The sequence below is a fragment of the Podarcis tiliguerta genome, assembly GCF_965153285.1.
Source record: "Podarcis tiliguerta genome assembly, chromosome: 5".
Lineage (NCBI taxonomy): Eukaryota > Metazoa > Chordata > Lepidosauria > Squamata > Lacertidae > Podarcis > Podarcis tiliguerta.
In genome coordinates, this window is record NC_139538.1 from 27245667 (window position 1) to 27273660 (window position 27994).

General features: G+C 39.8%; 2 protein-coding genes and 2 long non-coding RNA genes across 8 annotated transcripts in view; 2 read left to right on the forward strand and 2 right to left on the reverse strand.

Annotated features, from left to right (window-relative positions):
- The window catches only part of TFDP2 (transcription factor Dp-2), a 36359-nt gene extending 29329 nt beyond the window's left edge, over positions 1–7030 (forward strand). For all 4 annotated transcript variants that reach the window (XM_083442917.1, XM_083442916.1, XM_083442918.1 and 1 more), the window contains 2 exons: positions 803–908; positions 2147–7030. In XM_083442917.1, coding sequence (XP_083299043.1) covers positions 803–908; positions 2147–2324 — 284 coding nt within the window. In that variant the 3' untranslated portion in view covers positions 2325–7030. The remainder of the gene's footprint in view (positions 1–802; positions 909–2146) is intronic.
- A 131-nt stretch (positions 7031–7161) lies between these two features.
- On the forward strand, positions 7162–17508 carry LOC310678737. 2 transcript variants are annotated; one of them, XR_014511915.1, is made up of 3 exons: positions 7162–10011; positions 11156–11315; positions 14761–17508. It is a non-coding gene; the product is annotated as an uncharacterized lncRNA (long non-coding RNA). The 2 variants fall into 2 exon arrangements; XR_014511916.1 differs by lacking the exon at positions 7162–10011 and having other exon boundaries at positions 10805–11315.
- ATP1B3 (ATPase Na+/K+ transporting subunit beta 3) overlaps positions 17298–27994 on the reverse strand; it is a 33083-nt gene continuing 22386 nt past the window's right edge. The window contains exons 4-7 of the mRNA XM_083443025.1: positions 25779–25966; positions 24326–24376; positions 19148–19234; positions 17298–18366 (exon numbers count right to left, since the gene is read on the reverse strand). Coding sequence (XP_083299151.1) covers positions 18196–18366; positions 19148–19234; positions 24326–24376; positions 25779–25966 — 497 coding nt within the window. The 3' untranslated portion in view covers positions 17298–18195. The remainder of the gene's footprint in view (positions 18367–19147; positions 19235–24325; positions 24377–25778; positions 25967–27994) is intronic.
- LOC310678758 lies at positions 21328–24319 on the reverse strand. Its single transcript, XR_014511942.1, has 2 exons — positions 22474–24319; positions 21328–22441 (listed from the first exon to the last, which is right to left on the reverse strand). It is a non-coding gene; the product is annotated as an uncharacterized lncRNA (long non-coding RNA).

Below are 27994 nucleotides of genomic sequence, written 5' to 3' on the forward strand. Positions count from 1 at the left end.
ACTTAAATAGTCACCTAGCTTGTATTTTTAAGTTGATCAGTCAACACTTTTGTTCTCTAAAATGCTCTGGATGATTCAGCCTTTCCAGGTTGAAGTTTGTTTTTACCATGCAAGAACTATCAATCTAGAAAGCTAACTTGCATATATTTTTGATAGGCTTAAAGATATCCCCCCCCCCCAAAAAAAAATTGCCTAGCATGTGGGACACACCACTAATATGATAACATGGGAAACAGAACAGAAAGCCAACGGGGGAAATGGTGTGCAATAAACTCAGATCATCAAACTCCTGTTTGCAAGATTCAGGCATTCCTACTTGGCCATAACGGAGAGAAGCTGGTGCCAATTCTTACTAGAAATAGACCACAAAATAACAACTAGCTTTTTATATAACGTATAGCTAATTACTTACTTTACCCCCTCAAATACTGTTTTTCTGAGACATTTTAATACATATTGCCCTTGTAAGCATATATGTGTTTCATACTGGTAACATACCAAGTACTCTACAGAAAATAGACATGTATGTCTCTGCTCCCATTGCCAGTCCCTAAACTCTCTCACACAACATGAGAAAAGGATTAGATGGTGCTAGGGAAGAGACTGAGCCACATGTATCCCTTCAACTTCAAAAGGCTTGGTAGAATCAGTTCAATGACTGCAGAATAGACTCTTGGGCATGCCTCAAGAGAATAAAAAAATATGTTCCTGTACAGGAAAAGTATTGACCATTTGTTGTTGCATGTTTACTCCACATACATGTTATGTGTTGAGTTGTAATTGACTAAATGCTTTCTTTTAGATATGTCTACAGGAATTTACTGCTTGAACCAGGGGCTAGTTTTAAATTCAGCTCAAGCAGGTTCTGCTTTGGCCACAGCTGGGAATACTGCTCTTTTTAAGTCAAGGTAAGTAAGCGGGACGCATGTGGCGCTGTGGTCTGAACCACAGAGCCAAGGCTTGCCGATCAGAAAGTCGGTGGTTCAAATCCCTGTGAAGGGGTGAGCTCCCATTGCTCGGTCCCTGCTCCTGCCAACCTAGCAGTTCGAAAGCACGTCAAAGTGCAAGTAGATAAATAGGTACCACTCCGGCAGGAAGGTAAACGGCATTTCCGTGCACTGCTCTGGTTCGCCAGAAGTGGCTTAGTCATGCTGGCCACATGACCCGGAAGCTGTACACCGGCTCCCTTGGCCAGTAAAGCGAGATGAGCGCCGCAACCCCAGAGTCGTCCGCGACTGGACATAACTGTCAGGGGTCCCTTTACCTTTTACCTAAGTAAATGTTGAATGGATGGCTTCTTTTTATGTTATTAAGAAACTACAATTGCCTTCTGGGAAAAGTGAGCCCTGAGCCTTTATTTCTTGTTAAATTCTCCCAAGCAGATACTGGGTTGATGCTCTTCAAGTCAAGAGACCCTGATTTTTGTTACATCTCTGTTGATCACCTTTTGCTATATACATTTCTGAAGTAATCGCTGAACTGTGATTGGGGCTTAAGATTAATGTGTTCATGGGTTTAAGATTAAGTAGGGTTCTAGATTAGGATGACTGGAAAAAGTGAAATTATTTAAAGCCACAGATCCTATTTTATGAAGGATTTGCTCACATACGCATGGACATCACTTTCTCCTTGGTTGATTTACTCATGATTTGGTAGCTTTTATTAGACCAATCAAAATACCACCAAACAGTGCACAAGCTTTCTAATTCTTTATCAGGCTGCATGGTAAACAGACCTGAAGGAGTGGGAGGGATCTTGGCCAATGCAACACTGAGTATGCATCTGGTGAGGAGAGTATTATGCCAGAATTTGGGAGGAGGTAGCCTGTGTTCAGATTAGGCCCTTTATATGCTGTAGACTTCAGATTGCAGCAAGGCCTGCTGGCAACAAGAATTAACAATGGCACAACATTAGATTAGGTTTAGCATACTAGTATTCTGTTTGAAAGTTCTGTCTGTAGAAACTAAACAAATCCATAATGTCTTAATCACACATGCAACACTGAGATTGATTCTAACGTTGAGATGCATACCTGCATGTGTTAACCAAACCTACAACAGTACAGCTTAGAGGAATGCAGTTTTAAGTATCACATTGTTAAATCGGAGCCAGTTCTCTCAAGCAGATTTTTTTGCTTCTTTAATAGTGGAAATCCAGGGTTGTGTCTAGATTCTGAAGTGGCCTTAGCAACAGGCCAGCTGCTGGCTCCCAGCAGCCAACAGTCCAGCAGTGCAACATCACACTACTCAGAGTCACGTGGTGAAACCCCCTGTTCCTTCAATGATGAGGATGAGGATGAAGACGACTCTTCTTCACCAGAATAAAGGCACACTAGTCATTTGAAACACTCCTCTTGTGCGCTTAACTCTCTTTACATAGTTTTCTTCCACGTTTTGCCTCATTACCCTGTGCAATTTTGTTGAAATTTTGGAAAAGTGTCAGAGACAGGAAGCTGCTTATAACAAGGCACAGAACATTGTACTACTACAGAACAAGAAGAGAGGATGATTCAGTGCTCATACCTATGCACATCGGAGAGAATGTAGAGCCCTTCAAACAAGCCAACGACCTCTGGTGTGACAGTGTTCTCTTTCATTTGTACCCAAATCTCATCCAGAGGCAGAATGGATTTCTTCTCCCTGCAACATGTTAATTCCATACTTAAACAGCACTACAGTGACAGACCGTCTGCACTTCCTGTCAGGACATTCATTTACCCTAGGCCACTTCTCATGCATGGGTTGTTCCTCTTCTGTATGCGTGGAGGGTCAGCTGCTGTGTTTTATGTATTTGTGTTTGTAGTCCTCACTGCCAGAAAGAAGTTGGAAGTGGTCTTGGTAGCTTGGTTCCATAGGGGCCTCCTGGATCCATGGTGGACTCCTCTGTAAACTGCCAGGCAACTTGAGGACCCTCATTAAAGTTTGTGATGGGTAAGAGTGGGATGTCCTTTCCCAATAAGCTTTGAAAGGCACATGGTTAGTGTGCAACTCCACATCTCCCCTTCTGGGCCCATATACCGAATAATTGAATTGGCCCGCATTAATTTCCCCTTCACCATTAGGGGAAAAAACACCTTTCAGAAAGGTCAGAGTGGACAATGCACAATTTTTCTTTTTATATCATCATCTGTTGCCTGCTTCTTTTCCCTTACATCACATAAGATGCTAATTAACTCCTCTGCCCAATTGTCAATTTTTTCTCTCTACAGAACACAGATATTTAAAACCACCGTGCCTCATAAGACTATGTGATAGGGAAGCTATTGATGTTTTATTCCGGTTGGATAGTTGTGTGAAGAAGTGGTATACGTTCACAAAGAGACATGTGTTTTCAGCTTGAAATCCTCTGTTTTAACTATTCCAGATTTAGTATTTCATTAGGTTATCATTTTCCCCTTCTACTGTCCATTAAGCAGTTAGACAATGCTCACAGCACACCCTGTGCTGGTGCTGCTGTTTTAATTTAGAAATGAAGAAACTGTATTGAAGGAATTTTTAAATTTTTAAAAGATGACAGTACAAAATACTAAGATTTTAACTGATATGTGATGTTCCCTCACACTTTTTAATGGATAAAGGAAGGTTAAATTATAGCAAAACTTTTCCCCATAGAATCTTAAATTACAGTCCTATGAAATCCAAGCAATTTAGTTGACAAGTGTGTTCTGAAATCATAATAAACTTGCTTTCTAAATGTCCAATGAAATATTATAAATTATTTAAATAAAATACATCTCTCTTTAGAGAACTAAAAAATGATTTTTTTTGAAGAAACTATTTTGATCTCAGGTTTTAAAATGATCTATGAAGCCATAATAATCTTTGCTGCAAATCATACAGTGCTGATAGGGAAATAAGAAACTGGTATCTTCAAGTGTAACAATGGATGTGAATATATGAATACCGTAATCTAAAGAGGCTTTTTACTTTGATTTTGTGTGTGTGTTAAATGAGGCAGCTTCAGCTGAAAGTACTATGATCTAATTTTGGGGAAATTATAAAGAATGTTTTAGAGAAGATATATACTAGATTTTTTAACTTTCTTATGGTAGGAGATGCATGTCTTTTTAATGTGGATTCATCCATTCACTGTAAACACAAGGATTGGGGGATAAACTCTACTTAGTAGCTTATCTTTCCAGGTCTCTTCTCCCAGTTGGCTTTTAGTACCAGAAGTAAACTGGTTGGGAGAAAGGCACTTGAGGGAACAAGTTGAGGACAGGAAGAAGGTCTTGTGAGAAGCTTACCTGCATGCTCCTTTGGCCTTTTAAATCACCCCCCCCCCCAATTCCCTGCATTACAAAAAATTGCAGACCCATGTTTATAAAGCTGCTGTTCTACCTTGATCATTTCAGCCTTGTAGCAAATCTCTTTCTTCCCACTCCACTAAACAACACACCTGGCATCACCACATTGCATGCATATATTTATGAATCTATTCCAAAGTAGATTTGTATGGATGCATGGACTTATTGCCATGTCTTAAGTGCATAATATGGCCTATAACCAGCACAATTACTTATAAGCAGTTTTAGGTCTTAGACATTAAACATATTTAAGGGAAAGGGCGGGAAAATTTTGGCCCACCGGCTGTTGTTGAACTACCCCTGACAGTTAGCTATGCTGGCTAGGACTGATAAGAGTTGTATTCCAACACCTGCTATAGTGGAGGATCACAACTTCCCCATCTCCCTTTTAGGGCAATACATCTTGAAGTGAATGGTTACCTGAAACTAGGATGGCAGATTATGTGGATGTTTCCCTTACATATTTACAGAGACAGTTCAAATTCTGTGCCAGAGAGAGTTTCATTTCATCATTTCTCTTGTTCGTATTTGAAATGATTTACTGTTCTGCCTCTAATTTATTCTGGTTTTGTTAGAGAGAGGCACAAAGTTAGGAAGGGCACTATGGCCCTGCCTCAGCCACTGGAACTCTTGGTCCACAGGATCCAAGCAGGCATTTATCCACAATTTTCAAGCATGTCAACATAACTAAAAGGGCTGCAAACTTGCTGTTTTGTGTGTGTTTTGATGAGATTTTTGCAAAGCTGAATTTTGTACCCCAGAACCCTATTCTGAGATTTGCCCCACAGATGCACACACATTTTTATGAAATTGGAGCTACACATAACTCTGCCTACATTTGTTCATCAGAGTCCGTGGGAAGCTTTTGTGTCATTAGAGCTCAACCCAGTTCTGCAAATAACAGCACTTTCATGAAGCGTGTTCCTCACACAGCATAACAGAACACTGTTCTCCTGCTCTTCCTCGCTTAGTGTGTGTGCATGACCACCATGCTAGGTAGGGTGTTAGAGGGAATGAGAGATTAATGTTTCTTGACCAAGAAGATGGGGGCAGGTGGATGGGAGAGTGATATGCAAGGAGCGGACAAGCATCTTATTCCACATTAACAGCAGATGGGAAAAGATGGGGTTCTGCAATGCCTTTTATGGTTCCTTCATGTCATGTGCTGCATTCATAGTTCATAGTAGGACTAGAGTGAACCCTTGAGATTTCATCACATTAAACTGGCAATCTGAATTGGGAGAAGGGGGAAGAGAGAAAATTCACAGTAACCAAAGAGGCTGACCTTATGGCATGAGTATTACGGAGCACTTTGATTGTTATCCTTTGGAACCAGTTTTGGAGGGAAATGGTTGAATGGTTGGGGAAAGTTCAGACTTCTTTGAAAACAACAAATACAGGAAAATCAATTAAAGCAATATGGATGTTCGCAAGTTATTCCCTGCGTTTGTTGTAGTTGTCAAATTTTGCTATGTGGGTACGTACAGAAAATAGAAGTAAATATGAAAGATCCTTAATGCTTTTAAACTGGAACCACAATGCAATGTTTATATGCAATGTTTATATGTTTTGTGTTTGTGGGAAATATATGTTTCTTTGACAAAAATGTCTTAATTAAAACAGGAATTTGCATCCTGCAAACCCACTGTCACTAGCACAGGTGAAAATAAAACAGCCAAATCATATTTGGAGTAGTGGTATTTCAGTGAGTCTATTCTGAGTATGGTTGGCTTTGATGCTACCCATATGAATTAAGCCTGGCACAACGTTAAGTTTCTTCCTACCATTTTTTATGAACTGCATAGTGTTGTACACATCAATAAATGTCTGGTGTGCACACCTGAGCAAAACTGGTTAAAGATTATGATCTGAAAAGTACAACCATTTTATTCCACCAGAGAACTTCTGACTATGTCCTGACTATGTCCTCCTAAAAGAATTTCTGATGGCCTGAAAGCATTCTTGTCTTTACCAAAACCTTGATAGTCTGTTTTCTCCAAATGATCTAAAGACCTATTTATTTCTCACCACATCGATATGCCAGCAGCAGAGAAACTTGTCAGATGATGGTAATGATTCATGTGGCAATGTGGTACACACAGAACAGCTGTGTCTCAAGTAGCCTTTGTGTAGTGATCCAAATATTTAAACCAACCCCAGCACATTGCAGCAACTTTAGTCTGTAGTTTGTAAATGAACTTGCAGAAGATGTAATGTTCCATGACTTAGCTACCAGATATTTTAAAATCTGTTTTATGCTATTTTGTAGAGAGGCTGGGTTTTTCTGCTTGTGTTTGTTTTTTTACTACCGCATAATATATAGTTTGTGTGACTAAAGTGTGAAAAATGTGGTAGTCTTGTGTATGTCTTAAGAGAAAGAAGGCAGACGCAAAGAAACTCTTACACTTTAAGACTGTTGCTACTAGCAATGTAATATGTCTGATCTAATAGAAAAATGTTACCTTGTAGTATATCACATACTTTATAAAAAAAAACACCATTATTTTTTTATGGAAATTTTATATAAGAATCTATTTCTGCATATTTCAAGTGATCTTGTATTTTATTAAAGTGCTACAAGTAAGGATTGTGCAGAAGAGTGCAAGTATTTGCATCTGATTGAAATGAAAAGCATGCATACTTTGAAGAAAAATAATATCCTGCTGTTTGTGACCTGAGAAGTAAAGCTAAACTGTAGAACAGAATAAAATAATTTAAAGACAACTGGGGTTGCTCTTGTTTTTAAGCAAACACTGCGGCAGAGGAAAGCTGTCAAAGGTTAGTGTTCATAGCATGTGTTCTCCATTTCAGAAAATACATCTTACAGAGTAAACTGCAGGGGAAACAGGGTCAAGTTGAACTGATGTTTTCAAAATAAATAGAAAGCATAACTAATTTCAACACTTAGTAGGTTCTTCTGGACTGGAGTCTAGCACAACATCCAGTTGATCTTCTTAGTTCTTAACGATATTGTGTGTATTGCTGGCAATTCAAATACTGGAAAAAGCATTTTCTAGGTTCCTAATGATGTTTACTTGGAAAGCAAGTCTTACAGAGATTGCATGTGACTACACCAATAGGTACTTTTAGTAAATAGTATAAGACTAATTCATTTAAGAGCCATACAGTGCTGCCTCAAGTGTACTGTGCAGAAATCGCTTGTGTGTCTAAGTTCAGGAACATTAAGGTTAAGTACAACACCCTGCATGGAACAGTTTGCATCATATGCTAAAATGTATTTAACTGGCAGCATTTCTTAACCTTTGCCTCTATGTTCATCTCTTCTTTTTTCCTTTCTCCCTACTTGATTAGGAAGGTGTAGTTCTCTAAAGTTGACTCCTTTGTTGGGTGTGCTAAGAAATCTGATAACATGAGCTTACCTTCTCATTTTGCCTAAGGAGAAACTTTTCAGCAGTGTTTCCATGTGCTATTGTAGCAAATTGCCTCATCAGGAAAGTGATATGCAAAGCAATAAAACCCAGCCAACTTTTGTGTTTTGGAGGCAAGTGCCTATCTTCTGTGTCACAGTCAAGAAAACAGAGTAGTTCTTGGAGAAAAGCTAGAGCAGGGTTAGCCAAGATGGTACTTTCAAGATGTTGTTGAACTTTTGCTCACATCAGCCTTAAGCAGCTTGGCCCAGTTATCAGAGGCGATAGGAACTGGGGTTCAGCATGTTGGTTATTCCTAGGGTAGTTCTTTGTGTGGCTCATATATGAGACTACCTCAGGATTGTACCAGTCTCTGACCCCAGTGTCGTGTTGATGGTAAGCTGTGGCTCAATAACACTTTTTGAAAAACACATACCCCTAAGGCTGCTTATTAGTGGTAACTGTTACTATGGAGTGAATTGGGGCAAGTATTTTCTGCAAAGGCACCCAGTTCTTGAAATTGGCCTTCAGTCACTAATTCCGACAGCTGGATTTCAATAGTGGTTCTGGATAGGGTGCTATTTGTTCTCATTGACCCAATTGGAGAACAATCAGTAGCTCTGGCGGGTTTGTTTTTTTCAAGGTTAACCCTCACCCACCATGTCCTAGTCCTGATCCCAGCTGCAAATAAATATACACTCTCACCGTAAAGAACATATTTTCATGTTAGTGACATTTTTAATTCTATTGCAATTATGAGAAATTAAATTGTTTGTTCTATAGGGTTCTTTGACCAGCAATGTCCACAGTGGGAAGAGTCTGGCCTGCTAGAGTGGCCACAAGTTGACTTTATGTAGCTGAACACCTGAAGGAATAGTTGTTGACTTTGGCTAAATGGCAGGTAGGATGTACCACAGGGTGGGGTGGAGGGTTTCTGTTGATGGAATGAAGCTTGAAACTCTGGCCCTTGGAAGACTAATATGAAACCCTGTTTATGTATAGTATTTGTCCAGATACACTGTGTGCTGTTTGTGGCCTTCAAAGTAGTAGAGATAAATACATTGCAGCATGTTCATCTTTAGCCACACTTCTGGTTAGAAGGAGCTTAATTTTGCAATTTGACTGGGGATTGGTTTTGCCATTCACAGTAAATCAGCGGAAAAGTACAAAGTCAAAAGCAGCAAAGAAATAATTGTGTATGCTTATTGTTCATTAAACTCTGCTTCAACCCGACATGTAGGATAAAGGGTCGGATTCAAACAATGTTCTCTTTGTAAGCATTGTAGGAATCCAGTGTAGGGGGAGGACATATTAATTTAAAAATGCAGGGGTGTTTGTTCAACTACCTACATTGTGTGATATGTGTAGGTTATTCCTCAGGGCATGTTCTGTGCAGGGTATTGGACCCTATGTTACTTTTTGGTGACATGATTTTGTGTGTCAAAGAAATCTTTTTGCCTAGTATCACTGAGATTCGTATGTAATGTTAATTTGCCTCACCTCTTTCTACCCAGGTTTGTTGGTTTCATGGACTACTCTTCTTTCGCTCTCAATATGAGACTCTCTGAAATGCTTCTTTATCCTTTTGTTCTCTTGTGTTGAACCTATAAAAACCTGCTGCTGTTTCTATAGCAATATCTGAACAGGCATAACACACTCTGTCATCCAAAGAAAGTGAACAGTTCAATCTCATTCAAGTTCACTCAAAAGTAGAGTTCATGTGATAAAGTGCATAAGATGTTGGAATGGGACTGGGGGGATCCCTGTTTGAATTGCACAGCCATGCAGTTCAAAAACAAAATGTTTCCAAGTCAGGAAAAAGTCCGCTCTTTGCCATTCCACAGCTTTCTGAATTTTGTATGTAATGACCTGGATATGCCCCATTACTATCAAATCCTTTCTGCTAGATCATGGCAACTTTATGGATGACCAGGTTCTATATAGCAACAGTCAACTTCTAAATGCATTTCTGCTCCCTGGATTGTAGCCCCTGTGAACCCACAGTGGACCTTTCTGGTCCTACAGCAGGGCCGGGAAACCTGTTGCACTCCAGTCCTCATCAGTCTCAGACAGAAAGGCCAAAGATCACAGATGAAGCCAGTTGAAGTTCAGCAACATCTGGTGAGCCAAGGTTTCCCCAGCCCTGTCCTGGAGAATGGCAAAGATACATTGCTGTGCCATACTATTATTAAGTTTTGGTTTAAGAGCCCTTCTTATTTGTAAATATTGCTAATTTTATTCCCAACCTGAAATGTGAATATTATAAAATGGCTGTCCTGTTGTTCCATTTAGGTGAAAGTGAGGGGGCAAGGACAGCTATAAACCAGGAATGGGAAGGTACAGGAAATGACTCAGAAGATTTAGCTTTATTTAATTAACCATTTGTGCTTTTGAAATATCTCCTCACTGATTTGAAAACTACACTACTTAGTGCCACAGGCAGAGGCAAGTTAGAACAGTTATCACAGCCTCTGGCATGGGCAAGATAATTACATGGATCAAGAATCAGTTACAGAAAAGGTGTGTTCTTCCTGGAACATTCTGAAATCTGTACCAGTTTAAGACTTGTTTTAAACCTCGATGCCAGGGAGCAGTGTCCCAACCTGCAGGTATAGCTTTGGCTTCTCATACTCTACAATTACTCAAGTATACCCTAATTAACAAGTCAAAATGACTGTTTTGAGAGAGAGGGATTTATTATTGTGGTCACTGCCAAAATTGCAAGTTAAATTTTTCACTACAAGAAAAATCTGTTGCTTTTATGGATGCATACAACTTTCACTCCTTTTACTTTAAAAAAAAATAAATCACAAACAGGTTCATTGTGCTTTTTGGTGGGCTTTTGAAGCTCTGAATTCCTACTTTTTATTTTGAAGGAGGATCCAGCTGATGGGAGTAAATGTTAGGATTCCCCTAGGGTAGGGAACTTTCAGCTGGCCAGATGAGTTTAATTTCCATTCCCCTTCTTGAAAAAGCACAGCCAGTGGTCAAGGAATAATGAGAGTTAAGTCCAGCAATAGTCTAGGGCCCTGTCTTTAGCCTCTGGTCCGGTTCTGGCAGCAGAAGGAGAGAGAGACTACAGCAGAAAAAGGTTTAAAGATGCCAGTAAACAACTATTTAAAAGCTTTTTTCAGTTATACAAAATAAAGGGGGAAAAGAAAGTAGGGAGAATGCTTAAGAGAAGCTTAGATACATGGAAACAGTGGTAAGCATATAATGGTAACTGCTGGTTGCTGTATAAGAGAATTTAATCATTCAAGACAGGCCTCCATTGTTAACATTACTGATGATACCAGATCAGGTTATAGAGTAGGGATCTCAAAGAACAAGCGTGGAGGCTGCAGCGCCCAAACAGCACAGGGAAGAGCAATTCAGTAGTTATTTTCTTTGTGCTGAGAAAAATTGTTGACCTACTAAAGTCATATCATTGCCAGATAGATGTCTGGAGAGAGGACATTTCTTTTTCTTCTGCTTCATACAGCTGCTTTAATTCTGAAGTTTACAGGAGTGATGAGTCATTAAAATATTGGACTTGGTGATCCAAGCTGCAAAATATGGCAGTGCCCTAAGAGAAGAAGCAGAGCTTCATTTTTCTTTTTACAGCTGGCCTGGCTTCTCTCATGGATGAAAGATGCCTGAATGTAAGTATTATGTTTGTTCTACTCATCCCTTCATTCAGTGAAGTGCTAATTAGAGGTTTACTTAAAATATGAGGGGCGCCTGGGTTAGACGCATACACAATAACGAAGTAATGCCAGATAAAGTAAAGCCGACATTCACATTAAAAATGAGACATGAAAAAGGGTTCCTGTGGTGCTACATGCATACTAAGTAGTTCTTTGTATAGCACAGGATGGATGGCAAAGAGAAAGAGATGCCCAAAGTAAGAGTGTGGTGCAGTTGCATTGAATAATCTGACAGGGAAATCCCAGGGTGTTTACAGACCAAGATACAGGGGTTTTTTGGGGGGAGGGGGTGGATGTAAATGCTGCCCTTGAAACTTCCCCAGTCCCACCATGAGAGCTTTTGCCTAGCTAGGAAGTATCCTTAAATTGTGATGGCGCTTTTTTCTTGGATGGAGACAACATGCAGAAACCTTGATTTTTGCATGACTAGAGTCAATTCAGCGCTCTGCCCATATTTGCACGTAGTCCTGCCTGCCACTGGTTTGCAACTCCTGGAAGATTGCCCATGAGGAAATGTGACCCTCAGGCTGAAAAAAATCCCCCACCCCTAAGAAAGAGTATGAACCAGAAGCAGAGGACAATTTTGCTTAGCCTGTGATAGTGCTTTGTATAGTCCAAGGTGCATCCCTCTCAATAGGAGCCTATGATCCTCTTCAGATGCAATGCGATGTAAAGATGCGGGGGGGGGGGGGATTCTGTGATATCTGTAAAACAAACAAATTTATCATAGAAACTGTGAATTGTAGAATTGGGTGGGACCCTGAGGACCATCTAGTCCAACACCTTGCAAGGCAGGAATTTCAACTAGATCATACATGGCAGGTGGTCATCCAACCTCTGCTTAAAAACCTCCAAGGAAGGAGAGTCCACCACCTCTCATGGGAGTCCGTTCCAATGTTGAAGAGCTCTTAATGTCAGAAAGTTCTTGCTGATGTTTAGTCTGAATCTCCTTTCTTGTAACTTGAAGCCATTGGTTTAGGTCCTACCCTCCAGAGAAAACAAGGTTGCTCCATCCTCCATATGGCCGCCCTTGAGATATTTGAAAACGGCTATCATATCTCCTCTTTGCCAGGCTAAACATACCTACCTCCTTCAAATATTCCTCATAAGACTTGACACATTTGAAGCTTGTGGTCTACCCCCATAATCTTTTCACATGCACCACTGGCAAGCCTAGTGTTCCCCATCTTATATTGTCCAGCTGGTTCTTCCTAAATTTGTCACTATTGAAATTTTATTAGTTTGGGCCCAGTTCTTCAGACTATTAAGGTCATATTGAATCCAGATTCTATCTTCAGCAGCACTGGTTACCTCTCTGAGTTTGGGGTCATCTGCAGATTTTTATGACCATCCCCCTAATGCCTTCATCCAATTTGTTTATAAAGATGTTGAACAACAACCGGCCCAGGACAGGACACTTACTTTTTCCCACAAATGATGAGTCAGCCAGTTATAAATGCACCTAAACTATTCTGGACTAGAACCAATTCAATTGTAGTCATGAAAGGTTATGCTCACTTAACAGATGAGGACAGAGAAGAACTACCGTATTTTTTGCTCTATAAGACTCACTTTTTCCCTCCTAAAAAGTAAGGGGAAATATGTGTGCGTCTTATGGAGCGAATGCAGGCTGCGCAGCTATCCCAGAAGCAGAACAGCAAGAGGGATTGCTGCTTTCACTGTGCAGCGATCCCTCTTGCTGTTCTGGCTTCTGAGATTCAGAATATTTTTTTTCTTGTTTTCCTCCTCCAAAAACTAGGTGCGTCTTGTGGTCTGGTGTGTCTTATAGAGCGAAAAATACGGTATATACCACGATCTGCAAAAGGTACTGTCAGCTACTTATAAAGCTTAAATGTACACAGTATAAACATGGTGAGCAATGACAAAAACCACGAACAGGTGTTAACTAATAGCCTTTGTGGAGGAGAAACCATTGTGTCATTTCAGGGCAAAACAAATGCAACTTACTGATAAGAGCTAGTGCAGCAGTCTCCCTTTGAAGTTCCTTTGTTAGAGAACAGTTAGCAGCAGTGTGACCTAGAAGCAATTGAAATCTGACCAAAACATGTAATCTCTAGAAACTGCTCGGGAACATTTCAGTGTCCTAGACATAAATAATGACTTAAGGCAGCAACATTAGCAAATAAACTTCAAAGAAGACTAGGGAGGCATTGACTGTCTTCACGTTTCCCCCTGCATCATGATTGTTGCATCATGCGTAATAATAATAATTTATTATTTATACGCCGCCCATCTGCCTGGGTTTCCCCAGCCACTCTGGGTGGCTCCCAATAGAATACAGTGGTACCTTGGGTTAAGAACTTAATTCGTTCTGGAGGTCTGTTCTTAACCTGAAACTGTTCTTAACCTGAAGACCACTTTAGCTAATGGGGCCTCCCCCATTTCTGTTCTCATCCTGAAGTAGTTCTTAACCCAAGGTACTATTTCTGGGTCTGTAACCTGAAGCGTCTGTAACCCAAGGTACCACTGTATTAAAAACACGAAAAAACATCAAACATTAAAAACTTTCTTAAACACACATCATGATTTGCAATATATTGCCAGGTCAAAAATTATGAAACTGCGCACGCGCTCTCTCTCTCTCTCTCTCTCTCTCTATATATATATATATATATCGTCCAGCCCTAAAGAAGACCACTATGAATTGCTGAACTAGAACTGATCATTACATTTGGTTATTTAGTCCTGAGCTGAGACTATAGTTTCTTCTCCATGTGAGAACAATGAATGCCCTGGTGGAGTGGGCTCTAATCCACAAAAGCTTCTATCACAAATATTGGGCTCCAAGACTTGGGGGGGGGGGGGGGTTGCTGCATCAGACAAACCTTTCAAGCTGCAGGGTTCAGTAACACCATTAATTCATGGTGTGAAGATACATGTAGTTTCAGATTATACTGCAGTAAATGCGCAGATACAAGTACAAATTCAGCAACTGCAGCTACAGCGTCAAAGTGTTTGCAGAGAAGCAAGAAATCTAAGAAGTTTGTAGTTATGGATTACACCCTGAAAAAAAATCATTTCACATCCTCGAGCTTAGCCATAGTTACACTAGTGTTCTTTCTACACCTCTCTTTCCCATTCATTGAAATTCTTTGCCCTGCTAAATGGCACCTTTCATCCAATCACTGACAGCAGAAAGGTTTACATGGGAGAAAATGTTAATGTTGTGATGTAGCCATTAAATTATAGGGCAGGGATAATATAAACACATGCAGTCGCCTTTCCAATGTTCAAGAGTAGAAATACAGAATGTTATAGCTGAAAGCTGAATAATCTGTAGGCAGAGCAAAAAAACAGATTACAAGTTACTGCAAGTTGTACTGACAAGTACAGGAAAGTAATTATGGGCACAGTCTTAATGGTCTTTACCTCTTTGCAGAGTGAGGTCCATCCCTATCATCCATCCCTCGGTGCTTCAGTAATTATTGGGAGGAAAGAAGGTAGGGAATATTGTGCATCCACAGCTCTCCTGTTCCCCTCGCATACCCCTGGAGCTTCCATACTTATATTCCCACCAGCCAACACCACCCTATTCTGACTTGGGTGGTGCAAGGCCACCTGATTCTGACTCCCCTGCTCTCTATTTAGTGTCTTCTAGAATTATTTTTCCTAGCAAGCAGAAGGCACACAAATGGTGCAAGGGGGGATCCCCAATATGGCTGTTCCCCAAATAGGCGTGTCAAGAGAGAGCACATCCTGCTGTGTGCTCTAAAGGACTTCATTTTATAAATGACCAGCCCTTCTAAGCATATCCTCACCTTCACATCTCAAGGAGAGAGCAGGTTTGTAAGGGCAATGCTGTTATCCAAGATATACCAGCCCTTACTGGTTTGGGGCTTTATAATTACTATTAATAATTCGATTTGTATCTTGCCTCTCCTCCCAAAGAGTCTAGGTTGGCAGATACAGCAATGATAAAACAAGAAGGCACGAACTGGAACTTTTGGTGGTAGCTACATTGAGCTTTTTAAAGTAAAGATTGGGTAAGTCTTTTTAAATACACTTCGTATTAGACACTAAAGCTTAACAGGCCTGTGAGAAGCACAGCATGTACATTGTTCTCAGCAAATGAGCAACACTAGCCTTAGAATAGGTAGCACTCTGTAGAAAGCACTCTGGTAGTTGAACCTGGTAGTGTGTCAAGTATAAATGACAGTGGCCAGCTCCTGAGAATCATGGAATAGTTTCAGCTGATTTCTTAGATAAAAAGCATTCCTTGGCATCTGCATCTCCAGCCGCACTCCCCTGCTGCATGAATGTTCTTTCGTCAATGAGTTTATCATTGTGTCTGGAAAAGTAATCCCTGCATCTCCCCTGTACTAAATCTGGAAGCGTCCATACTGGAGTAGTAAAGATCTACCTTCTGGCTAGGAAGACAAATATGTTGTTGTTGTTTTTTAATTTTTAAATTAGTTGCACTAAAAGTCAGGTCTGGCTTTTAGTTCAACTAATCTATCTCAGTTCAATTAATCACTCACGCAAGTGTTATTTCCCATAGCTGAGTGAGAGAAGGGGAGGGAGGAAAGGGCTGTTTAGCCACTCTTCTGTGTGTGACTTCAGCAAGTTGATACTGTGTAAAGCTGCTGCTTGTTAGTCCCCCTTGTAAATAGGACAAATGCAAAAGCTATGATAAATAGGGTGAGGTGGGCTCATGGGCCTCTAAAACCTCCAGTAGCTGGAGAGGCTTCAGTGTGGATTTTGTTCTGCTTTAGCTGCGATTGCATTTGTGTTTGTCAAAATGCATCTGCTGTATGCACAGAAGAGGCCCACAGCTATTTCAAGCAATGGCACATTACATAACTTTTAACCTGAATTTTATTCTTCTCCTATCCACATTGCTTTACAAGTTCAGTTGCAATGTGCTGCATAAAGATGCATATATGGACCCCCCCTCCACCCATTTAAGCTTTGTAATTAATGAAAATTATGGTAAGCCAAGCCTGGGAATAACTAGCAAATTTACTGACTGCAGAGGTTGCCCTAGGAGCAGATTCCTTACATTTGCAATCTATATATCCAGCCAATTGCTGCACAATTATATAGCATTAGTAAAGGACAGCTATTCCCTTAACAGAAATCCACAAATGTACTCACCATGTAAACCATTTCTCTCCCTGGAAAAGCAAACCATTCCAACAAAGGCAAGATTTAGGTCCGAATTTAAAGTTAAACTATAGTTTGTAGGAATTAGCTCAAATCCAAAAGGGGTAGTGATACAGAAAGCTGAGCAAGTCACTCTGTAGGAGAATGTTTGTGTAGTTATCTGTGCAAGGATTCCAGACTAAAAAGAAGGGTTGAGAATGCAGGATGAAACTTAATTTCTTTTTTGGTCTCTTCCATGCAAACAACTTCAGGAGCTGTAGTGGAGGTAGTCTTCAAGGTGCTTCAGTAGTTATTTAGTTAGACACAACTGCCTAACAGCTTTGCTCTGAAGGGCATAAGTTTACAAAGGAAAGGTCATGGGAATTTCTACTGTAAAATTGCTGAACTAGGACATAATTAATTTGATTCTATTAGTTTCAGAGCTGAAGACCAATGTTTTCCCCTGCCACACCTATATAACAAAACCCCAGTATGAATGTTGCTTGAAATGGTCCCTTGTGCTCATCTTGTACACATTTAAGCTCTACACAGAACTGTCGGACTGTATCTTTTTACATTTTCTGGCCATTTGGCACCTCCATTTCCAAATTCTCTATCATATACACACACCTACTGGAATTGGTTACAAATTTCATAATGGCCATGCTCTGAGCAGCTCCCTTCCTAGGAAGGCCTGGCTTAAAAGATCTTATATCTGAGAACGAAGAGAGGACTTCTCAACCTTTGAAACAAAGTTTGGTGTTTAAAGGTTGTTAGTGTGTGATTCTGTGTACCCAGCAGCAAAACGTAGAACATAACTCATCTCAAACTATATAAATTAAACAAAGGAATGTTTAATCAATACAGTCCTTATTTTGAGCTTTAAAATTTTAAACAGACATTTCTCCTTCCAGGGATTTTTTTTTATTGGAAAGTGTAAGTCTACTCCCACATAGTGAGGTCTTTTCTTCCAAGCAGCTTTGCAGTACAACCATTACCAATTTTCTAAACCATAAACATAAAGAAATGTTCATACCAATAGTTCTCAACTAAAAATGTTTTAAAAGTGACATTGTATTGGTTTTATCTGTGCTCCACATAACAGCAAGCATTTAATACGATGACAATCAGTTTCTCAACTAAAATATCAAATCTAGACCAAACTTTACACAAACACACAATACCTGCATGATGACAAGCACAACAGACTAGTTCAGTATTTAAATAATGTTAGTATTGATTTTTGACACTTAAAGTCCACTTCCTCCAACCCAATACAGGACTTAAGGCATCCCTGCACAAAGCACAACTCACTATGAGAGGTTGGGAAGTTTGAAATTTTCTCCTAAAACTGTGTTGGTATTGATATGATAGTTAAACCAGTGTTAAACCAATACAATATTTACATAGCACAGCACATTTGAGACACTCACTTGGGGATAAAGCCCACATTTTGGAACAGGACAAAGACCACCATGATTACAAGTTATTTACAGGTCCCTAAAATGACAAACTATGTCTGTACACTGGTCCAACAGGGCAGGCAAAAGCATGACATGCAGTTATTTTGTGAAGGATTTAAAACATGATTTGGAAGCACATTATTATGCTACCCTGAATGCCACGTCCCACCCTATGCTTCTCAAAGGTGGTCTCATCTTCTAGAATGGCAGGTCCCGCTGATACAAAAAAAAATCACACAAGGTTTACTTTGTGAAGACACTGTTGACCTCTATTCAGTTATCAGAAATTTGAAGGAAACGCGTCCCAGAAACTTGTCACGATCATCTTCATTTTTTAAATTGCTTGATCCTGTGATCTTGCATTCAACTGTTACATCATCTTTGGTACTGGTTGTGTTAAATTCTAGTTGAACAGCTACTAGTGGCTGTAAGTAGTTTGGCTAGTGAGAGAGAATGAGAGAGAAGATCTTTTTAATTAAAAATAATAAAGGCAGGTTTTTAACTCTCCTGAAGGCGCCCTAATTGCCCCAAATCACATCTCAGATGTGTCTTCGTTATAGCTTTTTAGACCAAGCAAATGTTGGGCACACAGCAGCACTGGCAAATGGGCTTGTGAGACTTTCAGCTTTATCTATTATTGCTTATTCAGAAGCAAGCCCTGCTGTATTCGGCACTTCCTGTTCCCAAGCATGCATAAAACATTGCAGTCTCAGCCATCAACTCTTTCTTACTGGAAAATGACAGAAAATAGATTAAATGGTAAAACATATATCGGGGATGCCAATGCCTTTCAGCCCCAGATAACATAGCCAATGGTCACAAAGGATGATATTGGGAGTACAGCAACATCCATAGGGTCACAGGGCCCTCCTATGAGCAAGAGCCTCATTTACAATTTCAGTGCCCCATGGAATACTGTACTGCAACATGCCCCTTTAGCCCTGGGCACACTTACGGCCCAATAGCAGAACTCTCGTATAACATATGAACCAACAGGTGGAGAGGCCTAAAGGGATGAATTGTGGCTCCTTGGCTGGGCAGTATCAAGTCTGAATGCTAGCTTACTACCAACCCACCCTCACAAATTTAAAGAAGTGCACAGGCAGTGATGTTCAGTTGCAGGCAGTCTTAAATAACAATAGTTAGTTTAAATAACGGTTTCAAAAGATTGTATTCAGTAAATTGTTTTGAGGAAAAGCAGCACAATTTAGATATACTCACATGTAATCTTTTTCCATAGTACGGGAAATACATTAAATCAAGTTTTCCCTCAGGAGGAAAAGTAGTTATCATAGCCTTGCCTTGTTCCTATAGATGGGAGATTATATATATATATTTTAAAAAAGAAAGTTTTTTTAAAAAACAGTTTGTGGGCAAGCAAAAATAAATGCACAATAAATATAGTTAAACCCTTTATTTTGTTCACTTAAAATGATGTTAGGGTGAATATTCAGAAAGCCAGACACACAAAGTTAAGCTTGCTTAGCCCTTTGCTATCAGGTCAAGTGTACACAGCAATGCCATACAAATAAAATACCTGATGGTAGTTACTAAGCAGGACAAAGTAAAAAGCAAGCCATGCCCTTCAGTGCTACTCCTTGTCCAGTAAAACAATAGTTGCAAGTAAGTCCAAGCCAACAATACCTCCTCATGTAAAGTACAAAAACTTCAATACTTGTGTGGTGCGAAGGGGGTTGGCATGTAAGTAATAAATGACAAATAAAAAGATGTGTGCTATAACACACAAGTGTAACAGTGAAATAGTAGTATCAACAAACTTCACAGACCTTGCAACCACAGCACATGCTACCTGAGCAGCCTTTGCACAACATTTCACAACCGCACAAACAAAACAGAAAATGCTTCCATGGATGTCATAAAAGCTGTGATTTCCTGCCATTGCAATGACTACAGGGATGACACCACCCCTTTTCTTAGTGCCACTGTGTCAGGCATTATCCATTCAGAGCCTGCCTCTCTTGATACCCCAGCAATGTGGCTATGTGTCTAGACTCAATTCAGACTTTGATCACCTCTAGATCTACATGGAAGAGACATCTTTTGGAATGTCCAAATCACTGAACTGTTCAGCTTCCAAAGAGCCTACTTATTTTAAGAAGACAGTGTCCATCGTATTTGGAAAAAGAAAAGAAAAACACTGGCCACTGACATATTATGCACTTGGAAGTATATGCCATGTGTTTCCATGCTGCCTGCAATCTTAATTTGAGAAAACAATATAAACCACTCAATCAAAAGAAGCTGTAGTATACATAAAATATAATTAACTCCACATATACATGAATCAGCAAAATTTTAAAACATGTATACTTAACTAAATTATATGTCTGGGTAGGCTTGCTGAAATAAAGAAGTCTTTAGCAGGTGTCTAAAACAGTACAGAAAGGGTGTATGGCTAATGAGCTGCCATACTAGAAAACAGACTTCACAAATGTAGAAAGAACATTATATATTCCACAGAATGAACAGGATAAAGTGGTCTTTCAAGTACACCAGCCCCAAACTGTGAAAGGCCTTGTACACAAACAGTAAAACCTTGAACTAAGCTCAGTAGCAAATAAGTATCCAGTGCAGATTTTTGAGCAGAGGTGGTGTAATAGGTTGGCAGGATTCCACTGCTGTCAACAATTGCTCTGAAGTATTCTGCACTAACTGCGGTTTCTGAACCAACCACAAGGCAAGCCCTACATTGAATGCATTGAAGTAACCAATGCATGGACTGCTATGGTCAAGCTATCTTGGTCTAGGAACAGCCACAGCTGTTGTATACTAGTGAAGTTAGTAGAAGGTTGTCCTATCCACCAGGGCCTCTAGTGACAAAGCTGGATCCAATAGCAACCCCAGACTATGCATCTGATCCTTCAAAAAGAGTGCAACAACATCCAGAACAGGCAATTAGCAGATTTCTCTTGTTCCTCTGTCTATCAGGATTGAAGCTCAGTTATTTCCCCTCTTCTGGCCCACCAATACCCTGGTTCAGGGTCCCTATGACCACCTCTGATTCAGTTTTGAAGAAATAGAACCGAGTGTTATAAGCATCCTTGCTCTCAACAGCTTCATGTGGGTATTAAATGGCATTGGGAATTAGTGCCCTGTAGCACTCCAGGGGGATGAAAATCCTCCACACAGGTAGTAGTGGAACATAGGGATCCCTAATACCTATCACATGAAGCTGGTCCAGAAACCAGACAGATCTGTGAAAAAAAGAGCAATGTGACACTTCTTTTGTCCCATTATTGTATTTTTCACTCCATAAGACACACTTTTTTCCTCCTAAAAAGAAAGGGGAATTGTCTGTGCATCTTACGCGGAGGAGGCACGGACTAGGTGCGTCTTAAGGAGCGAAAAATACAGTATCTATCAGGGCGACCAGGACTGTTTCACCATCCCTAAAAAGGGGATATTTATGACTGGTTGATACTTAAGTCCAAACTACTGCCTCTTTCCAAGTTATGCAATGAAGTGCTTACAACACATAGAACTCAACCAGTTAACGAGGCATACAGATTACTGGTGTACACTGTCAGGTGCAGAATACTTGAAATAGTCTCTGCTTGAGGATGCAATGCAGACTGTGAAGAGCACCTTCTTTGCTATTCACACTACCATATACTAGGCATGATTATGTGCACTAACATAACCAGTGTTCATTCCATTTCATGGTGAGACTTCCACCACTTGCACTCTAGTTTTCATGCAGCCTGATTCATGGACCACAGCTTCCTAGAATACAAGGGAGTCTATCAGGCTCATCAACACTGGAAAGGACATTCAGCATCAATCATCTGCAATCTGTTTCTCTGGCTCAACACCAGGAGCAAAGCCTCTAAGCCTGCTGCAACATGAATAAAGTTTTCTGATAAAGGAGATGGAACTCTTCTGACCCTCCAAGTCTGGCCTGGTGTATAACAAAATCCTCCACTAAAAAGAAAGAAAATGCTCCCAAATAATGCCTGAATCAGCCTTGCAACTAATGCATCATGATACATGCATCAAAGCCAGTATATTCCATCACCAAAAATAAGAGCTGAGAAAAATTATGGTGAAGCAAGAGCTGGTGTTCTTTTAATTTGCATAAATTAAACCATTGTGGGGAAAGCTGGATGAAAACTATGCACTTTAAATTTTCTGTTGATTGAATGTCAGTTGTGGAAAGCATGTCAAGCAACAAGTTGTATCTCACCACAGGAATAAAACTTCAACTGTTCCAAGTAGTCAGCATGCCGTATATAGTACAAAATGTTTGGGGAAAACATTACACGGTATATTTCACTTTAGTTACAACAGCTGCTTTCTGGTGTGATCCTAATTTTAAGCTATTGGACAGAAAGAAGCGGGAGGAGGTAAAATGAATGTTATTTCACTATTGGGTCACATAAGGTGAAACACATATCTTTGATTCAGAAGTACAGAACAGCATAGGCTGGCAAAGAGGAAATGGAGTAGCTAAAAGAATTATGCTGCATATGATACACTGCCTTCGTGATATCCATTCTCCAACGTATTTATTTACATTTATATACCACCTTTATCTTCCAAGTAACTAAAATGTGGTGTACATGGTTCTCCACCCCATTTCATCTTCCCAAGCTTGTGAGTTAGGTTAGTCTTAAGAGATAGTGACTGGCCCAAGGTCACCCAGTGAGCTTCATGGCTGCGTAGGAATTCATAGTCCAACACTCTAACCCAGAGCTTTCCAAACTTTGCATGTCAATGACACACTTTCTAGACATGCATCATTTCACAACACAGTAGTTCAGTTTTACCAACAAACCGGAGGTTAAACTAGCCGCTTTTCAGTCCCGGGAAGAGCAAAGGGAGCATTAATGCGACACTGCAGCTGACACACTAATCTGTCACAACACAGAGTTTAGAAAGCTTTGCTCTAACCATTACACCACATCTCAAGGTGTCATCCAGGGGCCATTATTAATATTCTTTTTAATCTGTCAGTCACATGCATGACAAGTGTTAACCCATGTAAAGACAATTATGGATGTAAACACATCTACACAAATAAGGACTTTAGATGTCTGAAAACAACCCACACCAGCTACAATCAACACCAGCTTTACACCCAGAACAATTTTTGTGCCAGCACTTCCACACCTAGAACACATTACTAAATTGGGTTAAAAGGGTGCAAAGGTTTTACAGATACAATATTAGCAGTGTTCACACACCACAGTACACTATTGTTAAAGGTTTACTCTGAATGAGCATGTGCTTTGCTCCCCCCCCCCCCCAGCACAGGTTGTTTTGCACCAAGCAAACCATGATTTGAAGCCAAGGTTTGTTCTTAGCTTACCAATTATGGTCTGAGTGAAATAACCATGTTCGGATGAAATTCTAAACCAGGAAATGTGGTTTGTTGCTCTGGCTTGTATCAGGAGGAGAAAGCATGAGCAATCTGGGCCACTGTCAAAGCAGTAAGAAAAATATGTACAGGTGGCATACACACATGCACATATAATATTCTTATAGTATGTATGCAGATTATATTTATTAGTTTCACTTGGATACTATATGTATTTGTAACAATAATTATATCTGTGGTTTTTTTTGCTCATTTCTAAAGTATCTAGTCTTAATTGAGCCTTAATTTGAGATCAAGACATTAGTCACGCATACACCCAGCTCTCTCACTTCCCTCACCTTGGCTGTGTGGCCCTCACAATTAAAATTCAAATTAAAACTGATTCTTTTGTAGTTTTTTTAAAAACCAATAATAATTCTTTTTAATGAAGCTGATTCAATCTAAAATTACTTTGAGAACCCAGCTTTGATTTAGATTCAGAGCAGGGAAGGATTTGCTGCATAGGAATAAGGGATGAGAAGGACACATGCTTCTGAAAAACAAATTCATTCAACTCTGAATTGGGGGGCAAGCTACCTGCATTTACTTTCTCTCACTCAGACAAAAATCTGCATACAGATAAACATTTAAAGCACATGGAACATTTATAACAAAGAAACAGATTTTGAAGAAAATGGAGTGTGCTTACAGATGAACAATTCAAATGCTAAGATGTTATAATCTAAACTACTTCAGTGTTCATTTTCTTACCCACCATAAATATATTGTGTAAGGTGCATTTGCAGCATGCAGAGAAAAACAAAATGTTGGTTATGAAATGGAACAAAAGAAAAAAGTAAATATGAGGAACCCATAATATCTATTCTAAATGAAAACTATAAAAACAACACTTTCAAGCTGAGCAACTAACTGACCCAAAGATAAAAGAGAAATTGCTAGCTTTTATAAATGAACAAAGGACTAAAAATACTCACAACATCTATGACTTTATAGTAAATTTGCTTCCCTAAACTTGCTTTAACAACATGAATATATGCACATTCTTATCTGAAAATACTCACCTTAGCTTCGCATGTTATAGCTGGCATTCCTTGAGGTTTTAATCCAATTATCTGAAATGTAGAAGAATCTCTATAAACTCCTTTTTGTAGGTGAAGGGAATACATTATTAGTTATGTTGTAAATGTGGAAAAAAGCGAATTATAGCAAGGCTGCAAGGAATTCTCTTTATCAAAAGGTTAATTTTTCTGTGATCCACTTTACAGAAAAGTTACTGTTCCCAAATTAAGAAGTTTGTATATTCAGAGTTTCAGGGGAAAGGGTAATGAAAGGCAGCTTTTCAAGTTCAACTATGCCAAAGCTGCTTATTTTCAGTAGGCCCACTCGCAAACACCAAATGTACAAATCCACAAATATTGTCTCCTAATGTGCCTGCTGAAAATAAGCAGCTTTGGCTTGTTGAACACACATGCAATGCCCCCTTTCCTCTTTCCTAGCATCACTGCCAATAAGATTTGACAAGAGGCAGAAGTTGGGCTCTGCTGCAATCTCATTAAGGTAATCAACTCAGTCATAACAGTTTTGTAAGATGTGCAACAAATGTGTGCCTTATCCAACAGCTGTGTTACCTATGCAATGGTTTTTGCACAGAAAAAGAGAGTTCTCAATAAGGAAGCAAAATCTTAATAAGCAGAGTCTTCAGGATCAGGTACTGCAGAACTGCCCTGTTTTAAAGTACAGCCACAACAGCACTCAGAGGGTTCCACTTCCACATGACATTTTGAGCAGCAGCAGTTCATTACTTCAAATTAGGCATGTAACATTAATAGCTGAATCCAGATGGCATATGCAAGAGACATGTCACATAACATGCAGTCAACTGCCGAATAATGAAATATTTTAGCTAAAAAGTCTGCAGCAAGAGGTTGCAGTAAGTCAAATCACAGCCCTTATCTTTCTTTCTAGCAAGACACATTAAAACGGTTTTGTATAGTTTTGTGACGAACAATTTTGCCCAACTGGCAGATAATCTCTTGCATGACGCAGGTAGGGCCCTTGTTATTAGCAGTAGCAGTACTGGCATTCAGCCCAGAAATATACTGCTAATAGTTTAGTGCTCTAAAGCACAAAAGTTACATGATTTCTAAGCTCCTGGGGATACAAAGGGAAAACAGGACAAAATGCTGCTCCTTTATGCAGTAAAAATGTAATAAAATTAGCCTGAAAGAAATGACACAGGTATGCAATTGCTTTCTCTCCAAATTCAAAACTGAGGGTAGCTCCACAGGCATTTCTAACAGCACCTATAAAGCACTCCAACATGGGTATCAGTTAAGAAGCTTGCTGATGCAGGTGTTCCATAGGTGCACTGGAGTGAACACAGACATGCCTTAAGTGATGCTGCCTGATTGCAAGGCCCAGCTGGTCACTACAAACTATCCTTCCACTTGAAACGCAGTTGCCAGCAGAAACATAGGTAAATTTTAGAAAGCTATAAAGAGTCAATATACTTACTCTATTCATTTTTACAATAACACATGGTGTTCCTTTAGCATAACCAAAAGTTGGATCTTGTAGTCCAGAGCATGGTCCCAAGTTAGAACGATTAAATTTGCACACTTTTTTTTCAGCATCAGAATCCTGTACAAAGAGTTGTCCTGGAGTACACGGGATGTTATCCACCTGCTTTGATTCATTATACGCTGGGGGAAACAATTCAATGCATCACATTGCACATTCATTAATTCAATACATATAAAAACTATTGACTTAACAGCTTCAAAGAATTTGGAGAATGATTTCCAAGCTTTGAAATAAAGTAACACACATTCAATATTCAGTATTCACCCAGACGACTACAACACACATTCAATAAATACTCTTCCTGAAGTGAAGGAGAGAAAGAACTAATGAAATATAGATTGCTTGAAGTCTACTGGAAAAGTATGATGTGGGGAAACTGGGGCCATGCGGTTCAGTTAACACTGCTGTAGCATTGCACAGTGGCCTTCAATTTGTTAATAGCTGAAATCCACCTAGAAGCCTAGCTGCAACATGAGAATCAAAAAGTTTCAAAAGTCCATGCATCTGGAGCTGGAACCTGTTAGCAATCTCAAGGTCATCTTTGCTGAAAACTAGCTCAAAAGGTAGCTGGCACCAAATGGTAACAGATGCTACTGGTCTTAATTCATTGCAAAACTGATATCTCCTGCTGGATTTAGAATTTTAAGCTCATTAAAGTCCAAGCATGGTGCAACATGTGCTTTATTATCATTGCACTGTTTAAATTTGTGATGATTTGTAAAGAGCTTTGATCTACTCAAAAGAGCAAGAGATCCTCACTGCCCACTCTCCAAGCTCCCACTAGAATAAGGGCTACAACTCTAAGGCCTGGTGTGGGCCCATTTGCAGGCCACAAGAAGTGATAGCAGATGTTGGACATGTGCCAAAAACAAGAAGCTCAGTAACTGCTGGAGGAAAATAAGAGCTTCCCATCCAGAAGCTTTAAACTTGCTCACCCTTAAGGGTCTGACAGATCTGGGGACCAGACAGGTGACAGGAAACACAAAACTAAACATACAAGAGCAAACCCCCAATAGAATAAAGTACTAATGTATCAGCAGCAGCTGGCAGAGCAGAGTTGTGATGCTATATAGGTGATGCTATAAATCTTCAGCCATTAGGTGGCATTTTCAATCTCAGCTGTTGCTAGGGTAACTTTAAAGTATGTCTTCTTGAAAACTTAAGTTTCATTTGTTATTATTCTTGTTCCTCTACCTACCTACCAAGTGTATAAAAAGGTAAAGGACCCCTGACAGTTAAGTCCAGTCACGAACGACTCTGGGGTTGCGGTGCTCATCTTGCTTTACTGGCCGAGGGAGCCGACGTTTGCCTGCAGTTTTTCTAGGTTATGTGGCTAGCATGACTAAGCCGCTTCTGGCAAACCCAGAGCAGTGCACAGAAACACCGTTTACCTTCCCACCGGAGCGGTACCTATTTATCTACTAGCAATTTGACATACTTTCAAACTGCTAGGTTGGCAGGAGCTGGGACCGAGCAATGGGAGCTCACCCCGTTGCAGGGATTCGAACCGCTGATCTTCCGACTGGCAAGCCCTAGGCTCAGTGGTTTAGACCACAGTGCCACCCACGTCCCTACCGAGTAAATAACTGAATGCAATTATAGATCTGATATTAAAATTTGAGACTCAGGGGAAATATTACTTTACGAAAACACAAAACACACAATAAAAAGAACATAATAAAACAATATCCATTTGTTCTTCTAAAACAGGCGTGGCTAACCTTTTTTGGCCCAAGGAATGTATCAACTATCAGCACCCCCCTCCCAAAAGCCATACATCAGCAGTGGGCACGGCCAATGTTTATGTGCACATGCTCTTATACACCAACACACAAAATCAGCATTTCCAGTCCTCCCTATTTCAGCACTAAGGTGGAGGTAGCTGAAAATGCTGCCTTTTACTTTTGAAGACCAGGCAAATTTTCTTACTGATCTTAGTGCTTTGGTGTTTAATGTTAAGAACTGAGATAAAAGATTCCTCTGTCTTACACATTCATATGCTAAAACATATATTGCAGCTGCAAGAAGAATATGCTTAAGCATCCACTGATACATCTAGTGGCATTCAAAAACGCCTGCTTTGTTTTATATATAGTGAGCTATCTGTAGTCTTAAAACAGGATTGTCATGAAGTATACTTGTAAATT